At 41.9% G+C, this 20,810-nt stretch overlaps 2 protein-coding genes across 2 annotated transcripts; both read right to left on the reverse strand.

The window, feature by feature from the left end:
* Nucleotides 1–201: 201 nt before the first annotated feature.
* Nucleotides 202–5,299, reverse strand: il12bb (interleukin 12B, b). The gene is made up of 9 exons (XM_071537866.1): nt 5,211–5,299; nt 4,468–4,561; nt 4,179–4,280; nt 3,620–3,802; nt 2,533–2,638; nt 2,134–2,303; nt 1,222–1,388; nt 957–1,075; nt 202–441 (listed from the first exon to the last, which is right to left on the reverse strand). Exons 2-9 carry the CDS (start codon nt 4,559–4,561, stop codon nt 414–416), a joined length of 969 nt encoding a protein of 322 aa, XP_071393967.1. The 5' UTR covers nt 5,211–5,299; the 3' UTR covers nt 202–413.
* Nucleotides 5,300–8,110: 2,811 nt separating this feature from the next.
* LOC139659560 (ubiquitin domain-containing protein 2-like) lies at nt 8,111–19,910 on the reverse strand. The gene is made up of 3 exons (XM_071537865.1): nt 19,774–19,910; nt 16,080–16,316; nt 8,111–9,828 (listed from the first exon to the last, which is right to left on the reverse strand). Exons 2-3 carry the CDS (start codon nt 16,252–16,254, stop codon nt 9,308–9,310), a joined length of 696 nt encoding a protein of 231 aa, XP_071393966.1. The 5' UTR covers nt 16,255–16,316; nt 19,774–19,910; the 3' UTR covers nt 8,111–9,307.
* Between the last annotated feature and the right edge of the window lie 900 nt (nt 19,911–20,810).

Genomic DNA, 20,810 nt, shown 5'->3' on the forward strand with positions numbered 1-20,810 from the left:
TTAGCAATGTGTTTCTCAAATCATCAAGACTAACCACTAAGATCACAATATCAAGCAAAAGTTTATTACTATAAAATGTTAAGGGAAGCCATTTTAGCCATAAATGTGCATTTCTACATTCAGATAAAATGCAGCAAGTGCGACTCTTCACTGTAAGGGTATTAATAAATAACATACTGGAGGTTACAAGAGGTAGAGAGGAATGAGTCATTTATTTCACTGATACGGTACAAACAGTTGTGGCCATGTTCATGTGGTTACAAAATGAATGAACAACAAGAATAAATACTGTACAGGTACACATCCGCAATTGATTAGAAAACATTGTTTCATGAAAACTAAAAACAAGAGGTTGATCAACTTTTTGCATTCCCGTCCTTACATCCGTCCTTCCTTGAGCCCACTGAAGGTAGCTAGTGGTGCGTCTTGTGTTTCTTCACGCTGGGGGCAGGAATGGAACAGAATGCATCAGATCAGTCTGTGGTAAGTTTTGGTATCACGTGATGGTTGACTATCTGATATTCAAAGAACCCAACAGAGTTCTAGTAACACATAGTCAAAATAGTTCTTATTCCCTGCATTTCTAATAAACTTAGTCAAAATGGCTCTTGTTTCATGCATTTCTACCAATAAATCTAATTAAAATAGCTCTTATTTATTCCATTTCTACCTATACACTTAGTCAAAATGGTTCTTGTTTCATGCATTTCTACCAATAATTCTAATTAAAATAGCTCATATTTACTCCATTCCTACCTATAAACTTAGTCAAAATGGTTCTTGTTTCATGCATTTCTAAAATTTGTCAGTATAGTTCTTATTTCTTCCATTTCAACCAATAAACCCAATCAAAATAGCTCGTATTTCTTTCATTTCTACCAGTAAACTTAGTCAAAATGTTTTATTTACCAACAGTTCTATTATAGTCTTTATTTCAGTTCATATAATATACTCACTTATAGTGGCTCCAGTTACTCCATGGCCCTTTGGTGTGCTTATCTTGCGCCCGCACACAGAAAATAAACTTCTTGTGCTTGATATTGACCACATAGTTAGTTTTTTCTGTGTTGTCGCTCTGTACATGCATCAGGGAAGAAGAAACAAGGCAGAGACATCAGAAGACATTCAACAGAGTAGAGTACAAATATTCACACAATTTTCCACAGTGGTGAAATTTATCTTGAATAAAATATCTACAGCATGCATGCTTGTTTTTCTTACCATTACAATGTGGTCTGGGTCTTTAATGTCACAAGTCACTTCATGCTGGACCACCATGACCTGGAACTCCAGGCCGAAGAAGCCGCAGGGCTTCGCCCAGGAGTTGGGGTAGTCCCAGCTGAACGCCCCGTCACTGTAATGCAGGTTGGGGAGCTGCTCCGGCCTCACTGATAAATGGAGAAAGGCATGGAGGTTAGGGGAAGTAGAGAAAAGAGATGAAGAAGGGGGGTGGAGGGAAAAGACAGAGGAGTGGAGAGGAAGGGGGCAGGAGGAGGTAGGTAAGGGAAGGGAGGAGGGCAAGAGGGTGGGCGGGTTACAACATGGTCACATTACCCCTCACTTCACAAAGAAATCAATACTCACCCTCACTAAAAAGAATTACAGTCCATTTAGAGAGGAAGAGGAATCTCTCTCACTTATTTCATTACCAAGGTAAAGAGCTCAGCATCTGTGGTGTCTACTAGGTCAAATGGTAGTTCCAGGATGTGCCAGATAAATTTAGATGGCAACCGCAGAAAAATACCCTAAACCTTCAAATAAATTTTTCTAGGTTTTCATGGGCTTCATGTGACAAGCCACACACATCTCATGCCTAACTAGAGAAAAACAAACCATAAAACGTACTGACAAATACTTTTTGACACACACACACACACACACTCATACATACACAGACGTAGGTCAAACAGTACTTGCAGGATGTGCCAGACAAATTCAAACAGCAATGACAGAAAAATACACTAAACCTTCAAATAATTTTTTTCTAGGTTTCCTGGCACTCGTTGCATTGTCTTCATGTGACAAGCCACACACATCTCACGCCTAACTAGACAAAAACAAACCCTAAAACATTCTGACAAATACTTTTTGACACACACACACACACACACACCCACAGAAGCAATGGTTTACCTATCTCTCTCAGGTAGAAAGCCTTTGTGTATGCCTCCAGTCGAGAGTCGCTGTGTATGTAAACGGTGAGGGAGATGCGATGTTGTTCCTCATTAAATGAGCAGCTGATATCCTGGCACTGAACACCTGAGCCGTCAGTGTCCAGATCACAGGTAATCTCCTGAGAATCACTGGGTTAAAGACAAGACTGGTTAGCACTAGACTGTCTGGTATTTGTTAATAACAGCTGACCCATTGATGTTAGTGGAGTGTTTTACTCAAAGCACCTTAGATTTCTCCATGTTTTGAGCATGGGTTATGTGTCATGCTCCACCGGTTGATCTATACAGGAGCTTTGATTTGTCACTACTGATTCAAATGAGCTGGATAAGTATTGACATGTTTAGTTTTTGTCCTCACCGTTCTGCCCTAACGAGGAGCACAGCGGCTTGGGATCGAGAGGCCGTCCTCGTCCAGCTGCAGTGGAAGGAGCCGTTGTAGTTGAATCCTGAGCAGTGGATCTGACCTAGAGGGACAGAAACACACCACTGTTAGTGGTCTGTGGTTAACTTGCTCTCTCTCCCTCTCTTTGTATAATATTTTCTGTTGAGCGCTCCAATGGACCATTTATGACTCTTTCTTCCTATATCCAATGGGTTTTTAGTTTTATCTTAGTTCTTGCCAGGGTATCTTGAGTGAAGACAGAGCGCTTCTTCACACATTGTGCCAAAAGATTTGGGTTTCAGAACACTTTGAAGGTGCCAGCATTTAAAAATCAATAAATCTTTATCACATTGAGAAATTAGTATGATTATTGCCAACAAACCGTTGCCGAGAAGACTGGCAGCCTCTACCGGCCTCTACACTGCATTTTACGCTTTGTGCCATCAGGTCGGATTTCTTGGGGAATCTGCCTGATTGCTTTACAGCACAAAGTGAAATTGCTTTATGGCACAAACAGAACTAAAGCTTTATTGCTATGGGTGAAAGGCCTATGAAAAAAATCACTTCAAAATGTTTATCCTCTTCAGTAAAACAAAAGAGAAACCCTTTGACTGAAGAAACACCATCCTGTTTGTGACAAGAAGCAATAGGGTTTATGGGTTTAATATGTTTTTTTCTTAATTTTTAAGAACCACTAACAATAGCACTAACAATATGAGTGGTGCGAGATAAAGCTTACCAACCGTCTCAACCATGGTTTTGATTGTTTACGCTAATTATATCAAGGTATCACAGTAAATCTGACAATGATATACTGATGTTTAAAAATGCTACACATTGCGCCTTTAATCTGCTTCTCTCACTCTGTGCCATGGTGACTGTGTCTTGTTGTTACCTGTGTCATTCATCTACTATCACTGTGTTGTGTTACATTCTCTCTTTCTATCCACCTGTTTCTTCCCTCTCTCCTTCACCCCTCCCTTCCTCCCTCTCTCCCTCTCTCTCTGTCTCCCCTTTCCACCCATGCCTTCCTTCCTCTTTCCCTCTGTCTTTCTCATCTCACCTGCTCCAGGATCTTTTTCCTCCAGTATGACGGTCATGTTGTCTGGGTCCAGCTGGACCAGGATCAGAGTGTGGTTGAGGTACTCTCCACCTGGGCTGAGGTGACAAGTGTAGTTCCCTCCGTCCATCTCCTCCACCAATACGCTAACCTGGTTCCCCTGCAGAGCTGGCCGAGGCTCCTTACCTGAGACAGGGACATGGGTGGATATACAGTATAGACGTCAATGATTAGAAATGTCAAGAAAACACAGAAAACACAGAACAAATTTGCCATCTCACTAGTCCGTTTACCTTCTTAACCTTTCAAGTCAGGAGATGTAATCTGTTTCTGTGATTGTTATTATGATTATTATTATTAGTACTAGTATTACTACTAGTAGTAATAGTGATAGTTGCAGTAGTAGTAATAGTAGCAATACTAGCAGTAGTAGTAGCAGCAGTAGTAACAGTAGTAGTAATAGCAGCGATACTAGTAGTAGTAGTAGTAGTAATAGTGGCAGTAGTAGTAGTTGCAGTAGAAATAGTAGTGGTAATAATAGTGGCAGTAACAGTTGTATTACCGTTTTTCTTCCAGAACACAGGCTGGTTTTCATAGGCTTCTCCACAGATCAGAGGAACGTCAAACCTGGTACCTGGACCATGGGGCACTCTCAGGACCAGAACTAGTTCAGTGGTAGACAACACACACACACACACACACACACACACACACACACACACACACATAAACACACACACACACACACACACACACACAAAGACCGGTTTAAATCAATATTTATAAAATGGGATGAGGAGCCAGGTGGCGAGGAAGCATATTGTTCAGGAGAGAAAGAAAGAGAGAGTTACCTTGATCCATGAGAGTCTCTATGTTTTCTTGGTCGCTATCAGAGCTGGCGCAGTGTAGCGCCACATACAGGACCAGGAGGAGCAAAGCTCTCATCTGGTGGAGAGGACAACAAGTTAGTATAGTATGATGGTATATTATATTGCTGTCCCCATACTAATTAATCCTAGCCAGTGGTGTAGAAGTAGATAGGATGGTGGCTGTAAACTTTGAGTACCTTGAAAAGCAATATACAAATAAAATGCATCATTATTATTAATATTATTAGACATGAAATAAGCCCAAGACGCATTTGGGGTTCCGACCCACAGCTTAAGAATCATTCAAGAATCATACCTTGAAAAAAGGAATTTCAACTTTCTGAGCCAGCAGGTATTTTAACTATTCCATTCAAAGATAATTTTTCTGGATGACAATAATTCCAGGGTTTTATTCCAAAATACTGTATATCTATTTTGGAAAATGAATGTACTACCTTAAATCTCCAGACAGTATTTCAAAAACACAAATAATGTCTTAAAACTGTAGCTATTGTGTAAGGAAATATCTTCATAGTAACCTATAAAGTGCTTTGCTTTACATGCTTTGTTACATGCTCTGAAATTCCAACTTAAGTGTCCCAGGTCAACGTTAGAGCCTGTTGTTCAAAAAGATTAAAATATACTGAGTAGATTAAACAATTGAAAAGAAGAAAGAAGTAGAGTAGATACAAGAAAATGAGTCTGAATATAGATATTGATCTTACCTTGACAACTGGAGTTGACCGTGACTTTATGAGATGGTGAGATGGTTGTGCTGAGATCTGACCGCGTGTACGAGTGTGTGTTCAGGTTGTCTCTGTGAACATCAGCATGACAGACTAGTATTTATATTGGACCGAAGCAGAAGGTTGAAAAACCCCAACGTGCACAAGAGGAACTGCCGGTTCAGTTTGTGTGTGTGTGTGAGCTGAGGGCCTGTGGTTGTTTGTCTGTGTGTTTGTAATTCAGGATCACAGAGGTAGTGAAACCTGTGTGTGTGTGTGTGTGTGTGTGTGTGTGTGTGTGTGTGTGTGTGTGTGTGTGTGTGTGTTGTGCGTGTGCATGCTGAGATGTGAATGATATCATTACCTGAGAGTATAAGGGCTGATGATGGATGATGTAACACCTACACTTCCTCCTCCTTCTTACACACATATCAGGTTCAAACCCACATGATACAATTTTAACCTGTAATTACACAGCTGAAGAATACGTCTGCAACACTTCTCCATCCATAATGATCCATGAGATGATGGTGATGATGGTGATGATGATGATGGCGAAGATGATGGTGATGGTGATGCTGATTTTCGTGTGTGTCTATTGTGTGACTATTGGTCATCCTCCATGATTGTTCAGGACAAAAATACAGTAAGATTCATGTGGTGGAAGTTTTCTGTAATAAAAGAGACTTGGAGAAGAGAAGTTATCTTTCAGTCGTCTTTATTGCTCGCAAGCAAGGCACGATGCATTCACAACAGGTGTGATCAGCAAAGGGCCCCCCCCTCTGATTTGTCCACCCATCTTATAATCAAGGAGTAGAAATATTTGAGTCATGAGAAGTCTGACACATTCTTATAATTGAAACATTATGCGATCAGGGTGCATCTGTGCATAACAAAATCCAGTTCCAACCAGACACTCAAGGCCATCTCTGGTCAGAACCTTTGTTTATCTCAAACCGGTGGAGAATGGAAAATTACTGAAGACAAAGACAGCATTCAACTGAGAAATGTATCATGCTTGATACATGATGAACAGAATTGCCAGGTTCCAGAGATAAAAGATCTCTAACAGCAGTTTGTAAATTTCCACACAGAGATGAGTTCTCATAATAACACAAAGAGAGTACAGTACAGATATTAAAGAAATAAAAGACATAGAATAGTATAGTGTAGTTTCCTCCACAATTCATGTCGAGATTTATGTTGCAATCACGTTCCATACGTTTGTGCTGAACATGACCATTTTGGAGGAACGTAAAGAGACAGAAACCTCCTGGACAGGGAACTGGGAGAGCTGAAGTGTTTGCACATGACAGTGTGTGATTGTGTTTGGGGGCGTATTAGTGAAAACTCAACCAGGTACCAAAGAGAATGTCCACGGCATTTCTCAGGAATGACAAGCACATGAAAGCAAAAGTTTCTGTGATGACACTCCAATGGAAATGGAAAGGAGAATGGAGCCACTGTGGCGGTGAGAGAAAAAGAGAAGTGCACAAATTATATTGAGGCATAATAAATATTATTAAAAAAAACAAAACACTTCTCAAGTCTGATTCCATGGAGTAGATTTTGTTAAATATGTTTTTATGTATTTGTATGCATTATTTAGACAGGAAAAATGTAAGAGGAATAACTGTGAGCCACAATGTTTGGCTTTTTAGACGGTTATGTAACTGTTCTATCTTCTATTGTCTTCTATTTCTTACATTTTTATGACACTTCAGGCATTTTTGAACTAGCATTTCAATGTTTTTCAACCTTGTAAAAACCCCACCTGTATAAATTACAACTATGGAAGTGACATCAATATAGAGCATTGTGATTTATGGAGGAGTTTCCACCATAACCAGTGACCTTTGATCAGAGTACATTAACATTAACATTAACCATTGTATTTTTGACCAATAGATTTGACTATTTCCTAGAGTAGAAAGTAGTTTTCTAAACTCAGTACTAGAAATTTCTTTCATTCACAATAGCTATGTGCTTACAAAGAAAGGTAATGGATATGACTATTACCTAGGGTAGGTGTGCTTTGTGGTTTCTACTAAAATTACCATTGTTTCAGTTAGTTTCATATCTTCACTGGTTCACTATTTAAAAAAAGAAGTGTCATTTAGAGTGTGGGATAGCACACATGTCCCAAACTAGAAAATTCCTGATAAAGTTCCCAAACACACTTTTTTAATCTGTCAAAAGTAACACAAATTATGTGGCAATTATGTGGGTAGCAGATTGAATACCACATCATCAGCCATCCACTTCCCCACCGCCTGACACTATGCAGCATGACCTTTCACATGATTAATAGTATTTAAGTGTGTGATTCACTCCCTGTTCTTCCTCTAAATCTTCCTAAAACTTCCTTTTCTTGGACATTAAAATAGAGCATAATCGATGGATAGACAGAGAGGCTGGCAGCAGACAGGTAGTTAGGTATTTGTGTCTGTTTCCCGTCTACAGCTTCCTCATTCCATCACCGGCTGCGTAAGGTCGAGGCTGCAGACGTCACGTTGTAGTTGTTCCCTAGCTGGAACTGTCAATGTGGTGGAAGCACTTCTGCCCAGACAATAATTTTGGTGACTCCTCTTCCTGCTGGAATGCCTCCGAGTGTCGCAGTGTTTTTTCCGAGGGATTTTCCCTTCTCTGTCTAGTTGGACTGGGGGATGGTGGGAAATAATGAAAGGAAATAGGAAGCTGTTGTGTTTCAAAGAAGTCGGTATTTCTCTGTGTGTGATTATGAAGTCTCTCTCTCTCTGTATGATCAGAGTTCAATCTCTATGTGTGCAATCAGAAATCAGTCTGTGTGTGTGTGATCTCTCTCTCTCTCTCTCTCTCTCTCTCTCTCTCAGTCAAAGCAAAGAACCACACAGAGATCCAGGAGTAGAAATAATGGTCAATTTAATTAAAAACATTCTATTTCATCAAAATATGCAACTGTGTTTCTGAAGTCCAGCCTTTTGCCCCATGAATAAGCGTGGATGTGTCCTGATCACATACTCACATTCACGCACACATGAACACACACGCATATGCACACACACACACACACACAGGCTGATTACCTAATGTGAATTACACGATTGTTCTGTTAAATAGAGTGAAATAGAGTATCTAACCCAGTGGCAGCTTAGTAAACATCCAGTCATGCTTCCTGACTGCGGCCCCCATGACAAGAGGGAGGACAAATCCGTTAGCTAACTAGCGACCATTTTTTCTTTATGGTTGTTAGCATGCTGAGTTAATTCCCAAGGGATGAACTGTAGCTATTCTGGATTTGGGGGATGTTGGTGACAGACAGCTAATGTAGGTATCAATCCACTGACTGACAGTAACCCTGCAGTATTATTCAGTATATATTCAGCCAGTGCTGGAGAGGAATATAGCTTTATTCAAAGTAGAAAATGAAAAAAGTAATAAATGAACTGATTCCCATATACTTAAGAATAATTGCTTTTTCATGATTGTTGAGCTATTAAAACTTCCCCTCTTTCTGAACCGCCTGAACTGAAAATGTATGTGTAACCCTGTAGCCACATGAACAGAATCCTGCTGACCCAGCATCGCAAACTAGAACAGCTGATGAATGGAGACTGAAACACAGAAACATTCGAACACAAGCATTGCTAATAAAACCCTTTAAAGTTATCGCCCTCCGTCAAAGTTCCTTTTTGTTGTTTGGTTTCCATAGGAACAGTTTTAAAAGACTTCAAAAGGTCAAAATGTCAATATGTAAAACCAGGAGGAAGAGTCTTTTCTCAATTCAAGAGTCCTTTTGCTCCAGCAGACAGCCAACCCCCCCCTCCACCCATAGCTTGCAAAAACAACTGAGAGAAGACAAGAGGAGAGGAGAGGAGAGAAGGGGAGAAGAGAAGAGGAGATGAGAGAAGAGAAGAAAAGAGAAGTGAAGAGAAGAGAAGAGAAGAGGAGAGAACAGAACAGAACAGAACAGAACAGAACAGAACAGAACAGAACAGAACAGAACAGAACAGAAAGAATCAAACACTTCTCTTTCCTCCCTGCCTCCACCATCCTCCTCCTCCTCCTCCTCCTGTGTTTCCAGCCTGCTGCCATGCCCGTCTCCAGGCTGAGGTGAGCTAGTTCTCCACCGGCGTGGGTTCTTGTGGCAGCGCGGCCACACCTTCCACCGCCACCGGCCCCGCGGCTCCCGGTGTGTGTCCCGGTGTCGACACCGGCGGCGGGGGCGGGGGCGGCGGCGGCTGGCTGAGGATGACCTGCACTACGTAGTCTCTGGAGATGTTGAGCTGGTCTAAGCGCAGCCGGTCCGTCAGCGGCCGACCTGAGAAGAACCAGCGCTGGGTCGCGGCCGACACTCCCTCCTGACTCTGCAGACGACGCTTCATCATGCCCACCGTGTCCGTGGAGCGGACCGCCAGCCGGAGGTCGCGACCCGTGGAGAGCCGCAGACGCAGCTGGCACTCCCCCCCTGAGCCGGCGTCGCTGCCGCTGCCCGTGGACGGGTCCGCCGCCCCGGAGTCCGGGTCTGAACCGTCGGGTTCGTCGGAGCGCTCTTCAATCATGTTGACGGGGGGAGACAGGCAGTAGACCGGCAGCTGGTAACGGTTCCCCAGCTCATCGTAACACTCAGTCAACGCTCCTGGAAGAGTGGGAGAAAGTGTCAACCAAAAACATAATCATACAGAAGGCAAGCTCAAAGATACAAATTTTAAATGATAAATAACAATAACATTAAACTTTATTTATATAGCACCTTTCAAAACAAATGTTAAAAATGCAAGGTTAAAGAACAGTGTCTTAAATGCATGTATGAGGGACGTACATTGAACAAAAATATAAACGCAACACTTTTGGTTTTGCTCCCATTTTTCATGAGTTGAAATAAAAGATCTAAGACTTTTTCTATGCACACAAAAAGGCTTATTTCTCTCAAATTTTGTTCACAAATTTGTTAAAATCCATGTTAGTGAGCACTTCTCCTTTGCCAAGATAATCCATCCACCTGACAGGTGTGGCATATCAAGATGCTGGTTAACAGCATAATTATTGCACAGGTGTGCCTTGGGCTGGTCACAATAAAAGGTCACTCTAAAATGTGCAGTTTTATCTTGAAAAAAGACATTTGTTAGGCACTGAACTATTGATCTCACATGACTAGGGCTACAGATATGCATTTTTTGAAAACCAGTCAGTATCTGGTGTGACCACCATTTGTCTCATGCAGTGCGGCACATCTCCTTCGCATAGAGTTGATCAGGTTGTTGATTGTGGCCTGTGGAAGTCTTAGATCTTTTATTTCAACTCATGAAAAATGGGAGCAAAAACAAAAGTGTTGCGTTTATATTTTTGTTCAGTATATATTGACTGAGAGGTTGTCCCATAGAGTTTGAGCTCTATCACCTCTTACTTCAGCCTCAACATGGGGACAGTTAAAAGAGTTTTGTCAGGTGATCTCACTTGTACACACAGGGATAAAGGTCAAGTGATACAGGTTGGGACCAAGCCATTCACTGCTTTAAAAGTAATCAACAAAACCAAACAGAAAATCAACAAAATCTTGAAATAGATTTTAAACTTAACAGGGAGCCAAGGCTATTTTTCCAAAAATGCATTTTGGACTAGTTGCAGGCTTGAGAGAGCTTTCCTGTTAAAGCCAGAATACAGGGAATTGTAATAGTAACTAATGGTTTAAATAATTATCTTTTTTTCCTTGTACACTTTGATTGCATTTTACAAAACGGCCCTCAAAGGCTCACATTGTTTTTCCACTGAACCGAGCCAAAACTTGATCTCACTTTCACAATTCGCTGTAGTAACATGGAATGGAGAAATGAGAGTTGTAGTCACCAGAAGACAAAGACTGTGAGGGAGAAGCAGAGGGTGAACGTAGGGAGAACGGGAATATCATGGGCCTGAGTACAATGAGAGTGCACTAGGTTAGTATTTTCTCCCTTTACTGACTTACTGTGACTCAGAGCAGAGATACTGAAAGGAATTGAGTTGGTGGAGGAGAATCAAAGTGATATCATTCACCAGATACTTAATACAGTGGTGCTCACAGAGGGTCAGGGGACCTCCAAGGGTCCTGAAGGGGATTCCGGGGGGGGTCTCCCTGCTAAATTGACAATAGTTTTAATGTCACTAAATAAAAACCTGTAAACACCTTGAGATAGAGTATTGTGGGAAACATTTCCTCAGATGTTAGGCTTGTACTGTGAACTGGCACTGGTCTGTGGTTAGAGAACCTCTGGCCTCTTCTTTCTCCCACTCACAGCCATGAAACCATATACTGTCACTCAATCTTTTGCAATGGGAAAAATGCACTATTGATATCAATTGTGTAATCAATTGTGTAATCAGAGATATTCCATTACATTACGTCATTTAGCAGACGCTTTTGTCCAAAGCGACTTACAATAAGTACATTTCGTCAACAGTAGTCAAACCGACCGTATTTCACAGTCCTCATCAGCTAAGCCTTCAATAGGAATAAGTAGCATTTGTAGAATCAGAGTTTCTTTATTTTTTGTATTTTTTATTAAGAGTAGAAGTGGAGAGGAGATTGTTACATGATATATAGGTTTATTCAAGTGGGGTCCAGGTGTAACCTGAAGAGATGTGTCTTCAGTCTCCAGTGAAAAAATAAATAACTAGAAATCATAATAAAGTTACCACATTGATATTGCCATTTTAAGTCTTGATTTAAAACAAACTGAAAAACAAAGCGGACATGTTAGACCTCTTTGAGTGCTATATTGTTTCTACGTGTTCGCACTTCACCAGAGTGCAGGCTGGGAGTTACGCCCCTGGAGCCGGAAGGGTTCAGTATCTTGGTATGGTGACATTCCCATTACAGGACGGTCTAACCACCAGGCCACCTTACTGCCCTAATCACAATTCAATGAAATGCAGTGAATACAAATAAGTATGGCCCAAAGCATTGGTGGGGGCTACTTTTGGGAAAACATAGTTATAACTCTGCTCTTCACACTTTTCAGAAATTACAACCAAGTGAGAAATCTCCCCCCGCACCCAGAAGTCCACCTATAGTCTCTGAATGATTATCACGTCTTTTTAGAGCAGGAAACCTAAAAGGTCGTTGCACCACTCTTGTGCTGTTTTATGACTTAAATTGAAGCGTGAGTGGCTGGAGACAGTGAGTTTGCGGTAAGTGAGACTGAGATGAGTCAGCAGAAGTCCACAGCATGCTGCTCTGCTCTCTAGATGATGGCTGCTGTGGTCAAGGTGAGGACATTAAGGCAACACTACTCCTCAGGGCACAGTCTGTCAGAGTGAATGAGTGTGTGTGTGTGCATGTGTGTGTGTGTGTGTGTGTGTGAGTGAGAGAGAGAGTGAGAGTGAGAGAGAGAGAGAGAGAGAGAGAGAGAGAGAGAGAGAGAGAGAAAGGACGAGGGAAAGAGACAGACTAGCACTTTGCTTCTAATATTAAAATATGCAGTAATTTGTATTTTGTCATGAGTTTAACAACAGCACTCACCAAAAACCAATTAATGTGAAAAGACCTAAGCTAATTCGTTCTATCCCATAACTGTACTTTGTCCCACTGTTCAAAAAAAGGTTTTAACATTTTTTTGTAGGCAAACTGTTTCTGCTTACAATGACCAAATAATTTGCTGTGCTACTAGCAGCGAGATAATTGGTAAGCATGTTTGAGACATTAGTCAACTACATAACTTCAATAATAAAATGTGCAGATAAATCTGTGCATTCATCACCTGCAGCAACTTCAGATACTCTTGAGCTATCTGGACACAAGTAACCGACGCTGCCAATCTCTCTTTAGACCAGTTTGCATTACAAAATTATTCATTTCTTTCCATTTTACATGTGTTAACAGCAGAGATAGACAAATATGTGGAAGCTGTCATGGCTAGCATCATGACAGGCTAACATAAATACAAATAAATGCTAAGACATGGTTCACTGACAATCTCTAAATACATGGTTTGGATAGGAATCTCTGAGTTTGTATCCCACTAGCTCATTTCTTTCCCACTTAGCGCCGCCTCTGTGTTTATCTATCCGCTGCAGAATGCTAATGGTTTCCAGGTGGTGCAAATGCCTTTGGTTGTGGGATTTCATTAAAAAACAAAAGAGAGTTCAGATTGACAAAATGCCTAGGAGCGGGGATAAACTCTGTGCCAAATAAGATTAAATTTTACGATCAAAGGAAGAGAGTAACATTTGTTTACTGCGAAATATACCTTCCTGCTGCAGTGCTGTTTTGTATGTCCATCCAAAAAAAAAACAGTTTGAATTGATATCTGACTGAATAAATACGGCTCTATGCTGGAACAAAACAGTGAACATGACTGTTTTTCATTTGTAGCAGCAGGTGAAAGGAATCCAACATGCAGCATGATGACCAACAGCTGATGCGAACTGCTCGCATTTTCTGCTTCGCAAAGTCGGTTTGGAGGATTGGAGTTCAGGTAGGTCTCCAATCTAATTATATACAGTAAAAAATGGGCCCATCAATTGGAGCATCTCTAATGAACGGAGTATTTGAATCAGGACAACCAAAAAAAAAAAGAAGAATTCAGTAAATTTTCCAGGGAAAAGCAGGCAATTAGGAAGTCTCCATTATGAATGGAATGGGAAATGGGAAATCTGTGTTAAGAAACATAAAATCCTGACATAAAAACGAGTCTGACAGTCTGCACTGTTTATCACATTTCAGTATAATGATGAACGTAATTCAAGCTTTTAAAACAGATTTTGGAGGATCGTGGACTGTCTTTAAAAAGACTTGGATTATTCAAATAGTACCACAAAACCCTAACATTTTTAAATTAGACATTTTCAGTATTCAGTATTCAACTGGTTAATCTAACACATAATTATTATGTACTTACAATACTTCTCCATGGCCTAATATGCAGGTTAATACACTAGAGTAAAGCCAGTGTTGTAGTGTCAGTGTAATCCAGAATGATTATGAGAAACAGGAATGGTGGGAAAAACTGGGTGACAGATTAACCAAGAAAGAGGTTAATTAGGGATCCAACCCTTACCTTAGCTCTAGTCTTAACGGCACTTAGGGCGCGACATGAAGTTCAGAGCAGCAAAAAGAAACCGCAGATATGAGAGTGATCTGACTGTGCCTTAATAGTGAAGTACTGGATGAGTGAAACGGTGACATCAGGCCTAGGGAATCCACAGCTGTGGCTCAGCAGGATGTGATCTGACCTGGCCAAACGAGGAGGAATGGAGCAGGACAAGACACTGGCCACATTTAAATGTACGTAGCAACCTGGCTATTGGCCATACCTATTTGGGTTAAGCTGTTTACATGCACTTCTGATTCCCTGAGATTGAATATCCAAGTTGCCATCAATAAACCAATTAACATTCCTGTCGTATCCCTGTCGACCTGTGGTGTCCCGTCCACAGATACTGCAGAACGGTCCAAAAAAGAATGAAAAGGTGCGGCTGCCAGCTGCCCCCTACCTCTTTGACTGAGCAATAATAGGGTACTTCTAATAAAAGGGATAGAAAGGATAATCCCTATAGTAGTAAGTATTGCCAGGCATCTTCACCTGGTTTCTCAAAACCAGATTAGCTTAGTCAGGTTATTTTAACCGAGTTAGGACGTTTACACTCGTCAATCCAAAACTGGGTTATGTGAGTAACTGGGTTAAGAATAGAAATCTCAATGCATGTGAACGTAGCCACAGATGTAACATGAATCAGGAATAACGAGTATGATGCACATGCACTCAGTATCAGAGTGGGCACTAAAGTGGCTAATAATTGCCTGTGTGCAGTCGATGCGCTTCCTAAATCTGATCCCTGTCAATTTTATTGATTCAATAGTCATTGAGTTACACTCAGAGCCTCAGCTTCTTCAGCCCCTCTCCACTGCAAGCCAAAAGATGTTGTAATTGCTTGAAATCAGGTCCATAATCACCACACTCAATTAATGTATAAAATAGCTAAAATCACACACAACCCATTCCAAGCAGAAATGGCACAGTTTAGTTCCTGTTTCCAAAACTTCAGCATCCGACCATAACTGAAACTGCAACTGCAAGTTGTATAACACACTTCCTGGAGAAACTTTACTCCCTTCCTAGACTCTCAACTGCAACACTTTTGGTTTCCACATGTAACATATTGATACTTGAGAGCTGGTATTGATTGCTCACAAGGTTAGCCCCCCTGTGGTGAGAGCTAGAATTGCCCTGCCTGTCAGACCTGGGCCAAAAAATATTTGTGAATAATTCTTGTTATTTGTTTGAATCTGTTTATAATACCACATAGAGAGGGTTTACCAAATCAGGCAATTCAGATAGTATGAAGTATGTCACAGAAAAAAATACTAAATTCACATTACTTTTTACATACTTTTCTGTCTTAACTTGGCACTCACTAGCTCTTTCTCAATATGCGTTCTTGTCCATTCCTTTATCGTCCGTCGACAAAGTATCTAACAGCCAAGTACAATTCCGAAACAAAACAAAAAAACCCCACAAAAGACAAATAAAGATACCGGAAGCTTACTTGCCAACCACAAACTAAGGATAAATGGTGATATGGCGAAGAAATTGGAAGCCCCGAGATTCAAGACGCAAGGACGATGCATCACATTCAAACTATCTGGCATGAATCAACAGCTCTCTAATCTATAGAACAGACTCAGACTGTAAAGATATTTTCTGTGCTCAGGTTCTTGAGAAGTTTGTTCTCTTCAGGACAACTCGGGAAGAATGGCCTCCACAAGGACACGAGTATCGGCTTGGAATTCTTGGCTTCGGTAATCGCCAGCTGTACTGTCCTGCATGGCGAACCCCACCCATCGGGTATTCCAAGGGGAGTAAAACAAACCCTAACAGCCTCTACCACTGTGTGCATGGAGATGTGTGTTACCGTGCGGCAGTGTGATGCTGGCCCCGTCCAGGATGGCCTGAGCCAGCAGGTGGTCGTTGCTCTCGAAGGCGCTGGCCGCAGCCCGCAGCGCATCCCAGATCTCCTTCCGGCCCTCGAACGCTGGCGCCGTATCCCAGAACTCATCTCTCTTGCTGCGCAGCTGGCCTTCAGTCATCGGGTAGTCACTTTTCCATTTAGGGCCGCTCTCTCTTCAGGGCTGGTTACGCCCTAGAGCCACTGGGAGGGAGGAGGAGAGAGAGGGAACGAGGGAGGGAGAGAGAAGAAAGAGGGAGAGTGTGAAGGAGGGTGGAGGGGGCAGGGGGACGAAGATGAAGAAGAGAGACAGAAAGACAGAAAGGGTGGGGTGAGTGGAAGGAGAAGAAGAAAGAGAAGGAGGGATGGGGAGAAAAAAAGAGTGAGCAAGAGGGGGCAGTGAGAAGAGGAGGCAGAAGAGGAGGGAGGGAGAGAGGAGGATCGGAAGAGCAAGACAAAGAGAGAGTGTTGGGGGAAAGGAAGGAGAAAGAGGAGTGATGGAGAGAACAAGAATGAGACCGAGAGAGAGAGACATAGAGAGGAGGTAGGGGAAAAGGAAGGAGAGTGAGGTGGGGCAAAAAAGACAAAAAAGGGGGGTAGGAGGAGAGAAAAAAAGAGAGAGAAAGAGAGTGCAGGGAAGAGAAAGGAGAATAAGAGGGAGGGGAGATGGAAAGACGACAGGCAGGAGAAAGCAAGAGGGTGGAGGGAGTGGAAGGAGGAGAAGAAAGAAAAAAAGGGAAGGATGGAGAATGGAAGAGAAAAAGAGAAGAGGAATCAGGGAGAGAAAGAGAAGGGAAGAGTTAGGCTTTATCTGAAATGAAGCAGCAGTCTTTCCAGCTTGCCGATGTATGTAAGACAACTACAGCTCAGATGACAGCTAAAACACGAGACTATATGCTGTACCATCACATGACATATACGTGCAAACACACACGCACACACGCACACACACACACACACACACACACACACACACACACACACACGACGGCACAGAACCACTGAACTTCTAGGTAGCTGTACAATCTAGTTCTCCATCTGCAGCAGAATGGCTAATGAACAACACCATCTGGATCACTACTGAAGGGACGACAGGTACAGGACAGTGTGTGTGTGTGGTGTGTGTGTGTGTGTGTGTGTGTGTGTGTGTGTGTGTTTGTGTGAGCGACACAGTGAGAGGACAGCTGATCAAGGTGTTGAGTTCCACCTGCTGAGTCCCTATGCATGCTGTGATGATCACATGACCCCAGTATGATGACACAACCTCCAATGGATTGTTTTCTAGTAAATAAAACCTCTGTAACTGACTGGCTGTTCACTAACTTACCTTCTCCTTAGTTTTTCTGTGTATTATGGCATAATCTACCTGAAGATGAAGAGTTTTGAGATGCAAATCATTAAAAAAAAAATGTGACACCCATGATTGATAGAGAGAAATTAAAACAGATGATGGTACTTCTTGGTGGGTAACTGAAGTCCTAGGTTGACAAAATAACATAAGATGAATCTTTAATGGGCACTGTGGGAAAACTGTGTTGTTGCCACAGCAGATAACAATAGGATACAGCAAGAAATATAGAATTGAAACAGAAAAATATAATACAAACAAAAGTATAGAAAATGGGGGTTGTATAAACATATGCAACTGACGATTCATAAATTCAATAGAATGCCAAGTATGGGAAAAAGTATGGGTTGCATCATTATGAGGGTATGCAAAATAACTGCAGCAGAACTTAACTGACACAAAGAAAAGAATGCATGCACAATATATAGAATGAAAATATTATTTCATCATTTTTTCTTCTAAAATGGATAGCGCTTGGGGATAGCGCTGCCTGCCAGCTCTACCTGTCTACCTTCCTGTGCATCTGCTTCTGTGTATCATCGACTTGTCTTCCTGTGTGTTTGATAGCCTGGCTATGTGTTTGTATCTCTGCATTAACCTACTTTTGCTTGCCCGTTTACCTTTAAATGGCAGCCTACTTGGCTGTCTTTCAGGAAATCTAGGAAATCCCCAGGGCTGTATGTGGGCCAGTATGTATAATAGCAGATTTTATGCTAAAAAATCATTATGCTTTAATTAGGTAACCAAACAGCTGTCATGACACCTGCCTTGGTGAAAACAGCTATTTGTCTACCTCTGTTACAGCATTTATTGGCTTGTTGTTGTTATACATACTATACATGCTCATCCACAGCTATTGGGATCTCAAAGGCCTTTTAATGTGACATCTAGGCAGGCAGTCTGAGAGACAAACAGGTAGGCACAACAGACAAAACCGTTAGGCAGATAGGAAGACTGACAGGAAAGCAGACTATATCTCTGCATCTCTGCATGCTCTGGGTTAGACCAGTGGGCGTATACTCAAAACCTCCCCAACCCAGCTCTATCTCCCAATCTGTTATTAAAATAACTCATCGGCCAACAGCGGAACCCTTTCTCAGCCCAGATAACCAGGAAACTACAGTATCCAGCAGCCTGCAGCACCGCAGCTCGCTGAACAACCCTGCACAGCAACATCGTCAGTTTTAATTGAGTTCTGAGAGTGTAAAAATCAACACTATGCCATTGTTTATACAAGCCCACACCCATCAGAGTTAATTTAACGCTCTCAGATAGTTTTAAACAGCTGCCTCGGAGCCACATCAGCTCTGTGAGTGGACAAACAACACTCCACTCAACACTTGCCACTGAAAAATCAACACTCATCAACACTACTGGAAATGTGCATTCTCAACAATAAGCTCTTTAACATGTTTTAACCCACACAGTCACACTGTAGTGCCACTGCATGTGCTGTCATGCCCTGTATAACCTTAGGCATTGTTTGAAATACTGTTTGTTGTTGGCTGTGACTTTCATCACTAAAGACAATAAACCTGTTCTGCTCCATTCTATTCTGTTCTATTCGATTCACACTCTATCGACAAGAGAATTTTGTTACATCTTCACAGAACATTGTGTCACAAGTCACAGACGTTTGGTTATCTCGTGCACAAAACAGACAAAAGAAAAAGTTACATTGTTAAAAACCAGCACACTTCGTTCTTCGTTTTTAAGATTCCTCAAGTTTTGCCCCCCCTCCTCCTCTCCCCTACAGTTTCCAATACTGAACGCACTCCAAGACCTCGCTCATGCAAACAATCAATAAAAATAAAGGCTTATAATACAGCGCTGCGTGTATTGCTAATAGTAACTTATGAGTAGCTGGGGAGCTGGTAGTTAATTCAAATCAGGCTATATCACTCCAATGCGTTCCCTTGCATGCCACTGCCGTCTGTGACCCATATATATATAATTTTTTTTTTTTTTTTTTGCAGAAAAGCTAGCAGGCTAACTAGGCTAGGCTTTAGCCGGCTAGCTCACTACAGCACCAAACGCCCTCACAGTGAAGAGAAGAACAAAGGAGGCAGCGACGCACACACAAAAAAAAATAATTCACAGTTTATAAAGTAGCGGGCAGACAAGGCGTCATTCTCCGCTTGAAAGGCCCAGACCGGGGGCTGCTACAGTATGTCTGTCTGCCTCTGTCTGGCTTGAATAAAGGGGGAGGAGAGGACCTCCAGGATGAGAGCAGGGCAGCATGCAAAACCCCAGAGAAAAGAGCCCCAAAACACGGCGCTTATAGGCGCTAATAGCCGCTAATAACCCCCGTACCTCCAGTGCCGTCTGAGTTCTCGTTTAAGCTGCCTGAAGAGTCGTGGTGGCTCCCGACACAGCCACCCATGGATGTTTCGGCAGAGCAGCCCTGGCTAGGTAGCTACCCCCCGGCCCACAGCTAGAGCTACTGCTACCAGCCCCTCTCTCTTGTTTTTCTCTTCCCCCCACCTCCCCTTCCTTCCTCCCTCGTTTCCTTCCTCCCTTCCTTCCTTATTTCCTCCCCTCTTCCTCTCGGCATTGGCGGGGCGCAAGCATCATTCTGTGGGAAAAGGCGGAGAGAGAGAGAGGGAGGCTCACATCATCACAAGGTGACCGAGAGAAAGAAGAAGAAGAAGGAGAGAGAGAGGGAGAGAAAAAAGAGAAGAGAGAGGAGGTGAAAAAGGGGGAGGTATAGATGATGATTACAGAGTCAGAACAAAGGAGAGATGAAGAGGCTCCTCAGCAGCTGTTAGCTGCTGTAATGTTTGACTGTCAGAGGACTCGGCAGCTTTCACAGTTTGACAGTTTACAGGGAAAATAAAATAAAAATAATATATATTTTTAAACTTACTGTATATAAGCTGATTTAAACTGACGATACAGAGTGAAAAGCAATTAAACAACTGGTTTGACTTCTCTCTCTCTATTCTATTCTATTCTATTATATTCTATGCTGTTCTGTTCTGTTCTATTCTATTTTGTCCTATTGTATTTTGTCCTATTCTTTTCACTTCTATTATTCCACTGTATTGTATTTAATTTTGCTCTGTTCTCTCTTCTCCCCTGCTCTATTCTGTTCTGTTTTGTTCAGTTCTATTTTGCCCTATTCTTTTCCATGATGTTCTATTCTCCTCACTTCTATTCTATTCTATTGTATTCTATTCTATTTTGCTCTGTTCTCTTCTCTCCTGCTCTATTCTGTTCTATTTTGTTCTATTCTATTTTGTGCTATTCACTTCCATTACATGCAATCCCCTTCACTTCCGTTGATGTATATTCTATTCTATTCTATTCTGTTTTGTTATATTCTATTTTGTCCTATTCTATTCTATTCT

Source organism: Centroberyx affinis, unplaced genomic scaffold, assembly GCF_046629955.1.
Source record: "Centroberyx affinis isolate AG114_WGS23_722 - 3 ecotype Tasmania unplaced genomic scaffold, CSIRO-AGI_Caff_v1 ptg003139l_1, whole genome shotgun sequence".
Taxonomy (NCBI): Eukaryota; Metazoa; Chordata; class Actinopteri; order Beryciformes; family Berycidae; genus Centroberyx; species Centroberyx affinis.

Bases quoted from the DNA above. Each gene is read 5' to 3' on its own strand.
- il12bb (XM_071537866.1), bottom strand. From the start codon at position 4,561: ATGAGAGCTTTGCTCCTCCTGGTCCTGTATGTGGCGCTACACTGCGCC. The intron at 3,803-4,178 runs GTAATACAACTG...TCCCTGTCTCAG, and splicing joins TGTGTTCTGGAAGAAAAACG to GTAAGGAGCCTCGGCCAGCT. The intron at 1,076-1,221 runs GTAAGAAAAACA...ATGCATGTACAG, and splicing joins ACCCAGACCACATTGTAATG to AGCGACAACACAGAAAAAAC.
- LOC139659560 (XM_071537865.1), bottom strand. From the start codon at position 16,254: ATGACTGAAGGCCAGCTGCGCAGCAAGAGAGATGAGTTCTGGGATACG. The intron at 9,829-16,079 runs GTAACACACATC...CCACTCTTCCAG, and splicing joins CAGCATCACACTGCCGCACG to GAGCGTTGACTGAGTGTTAC.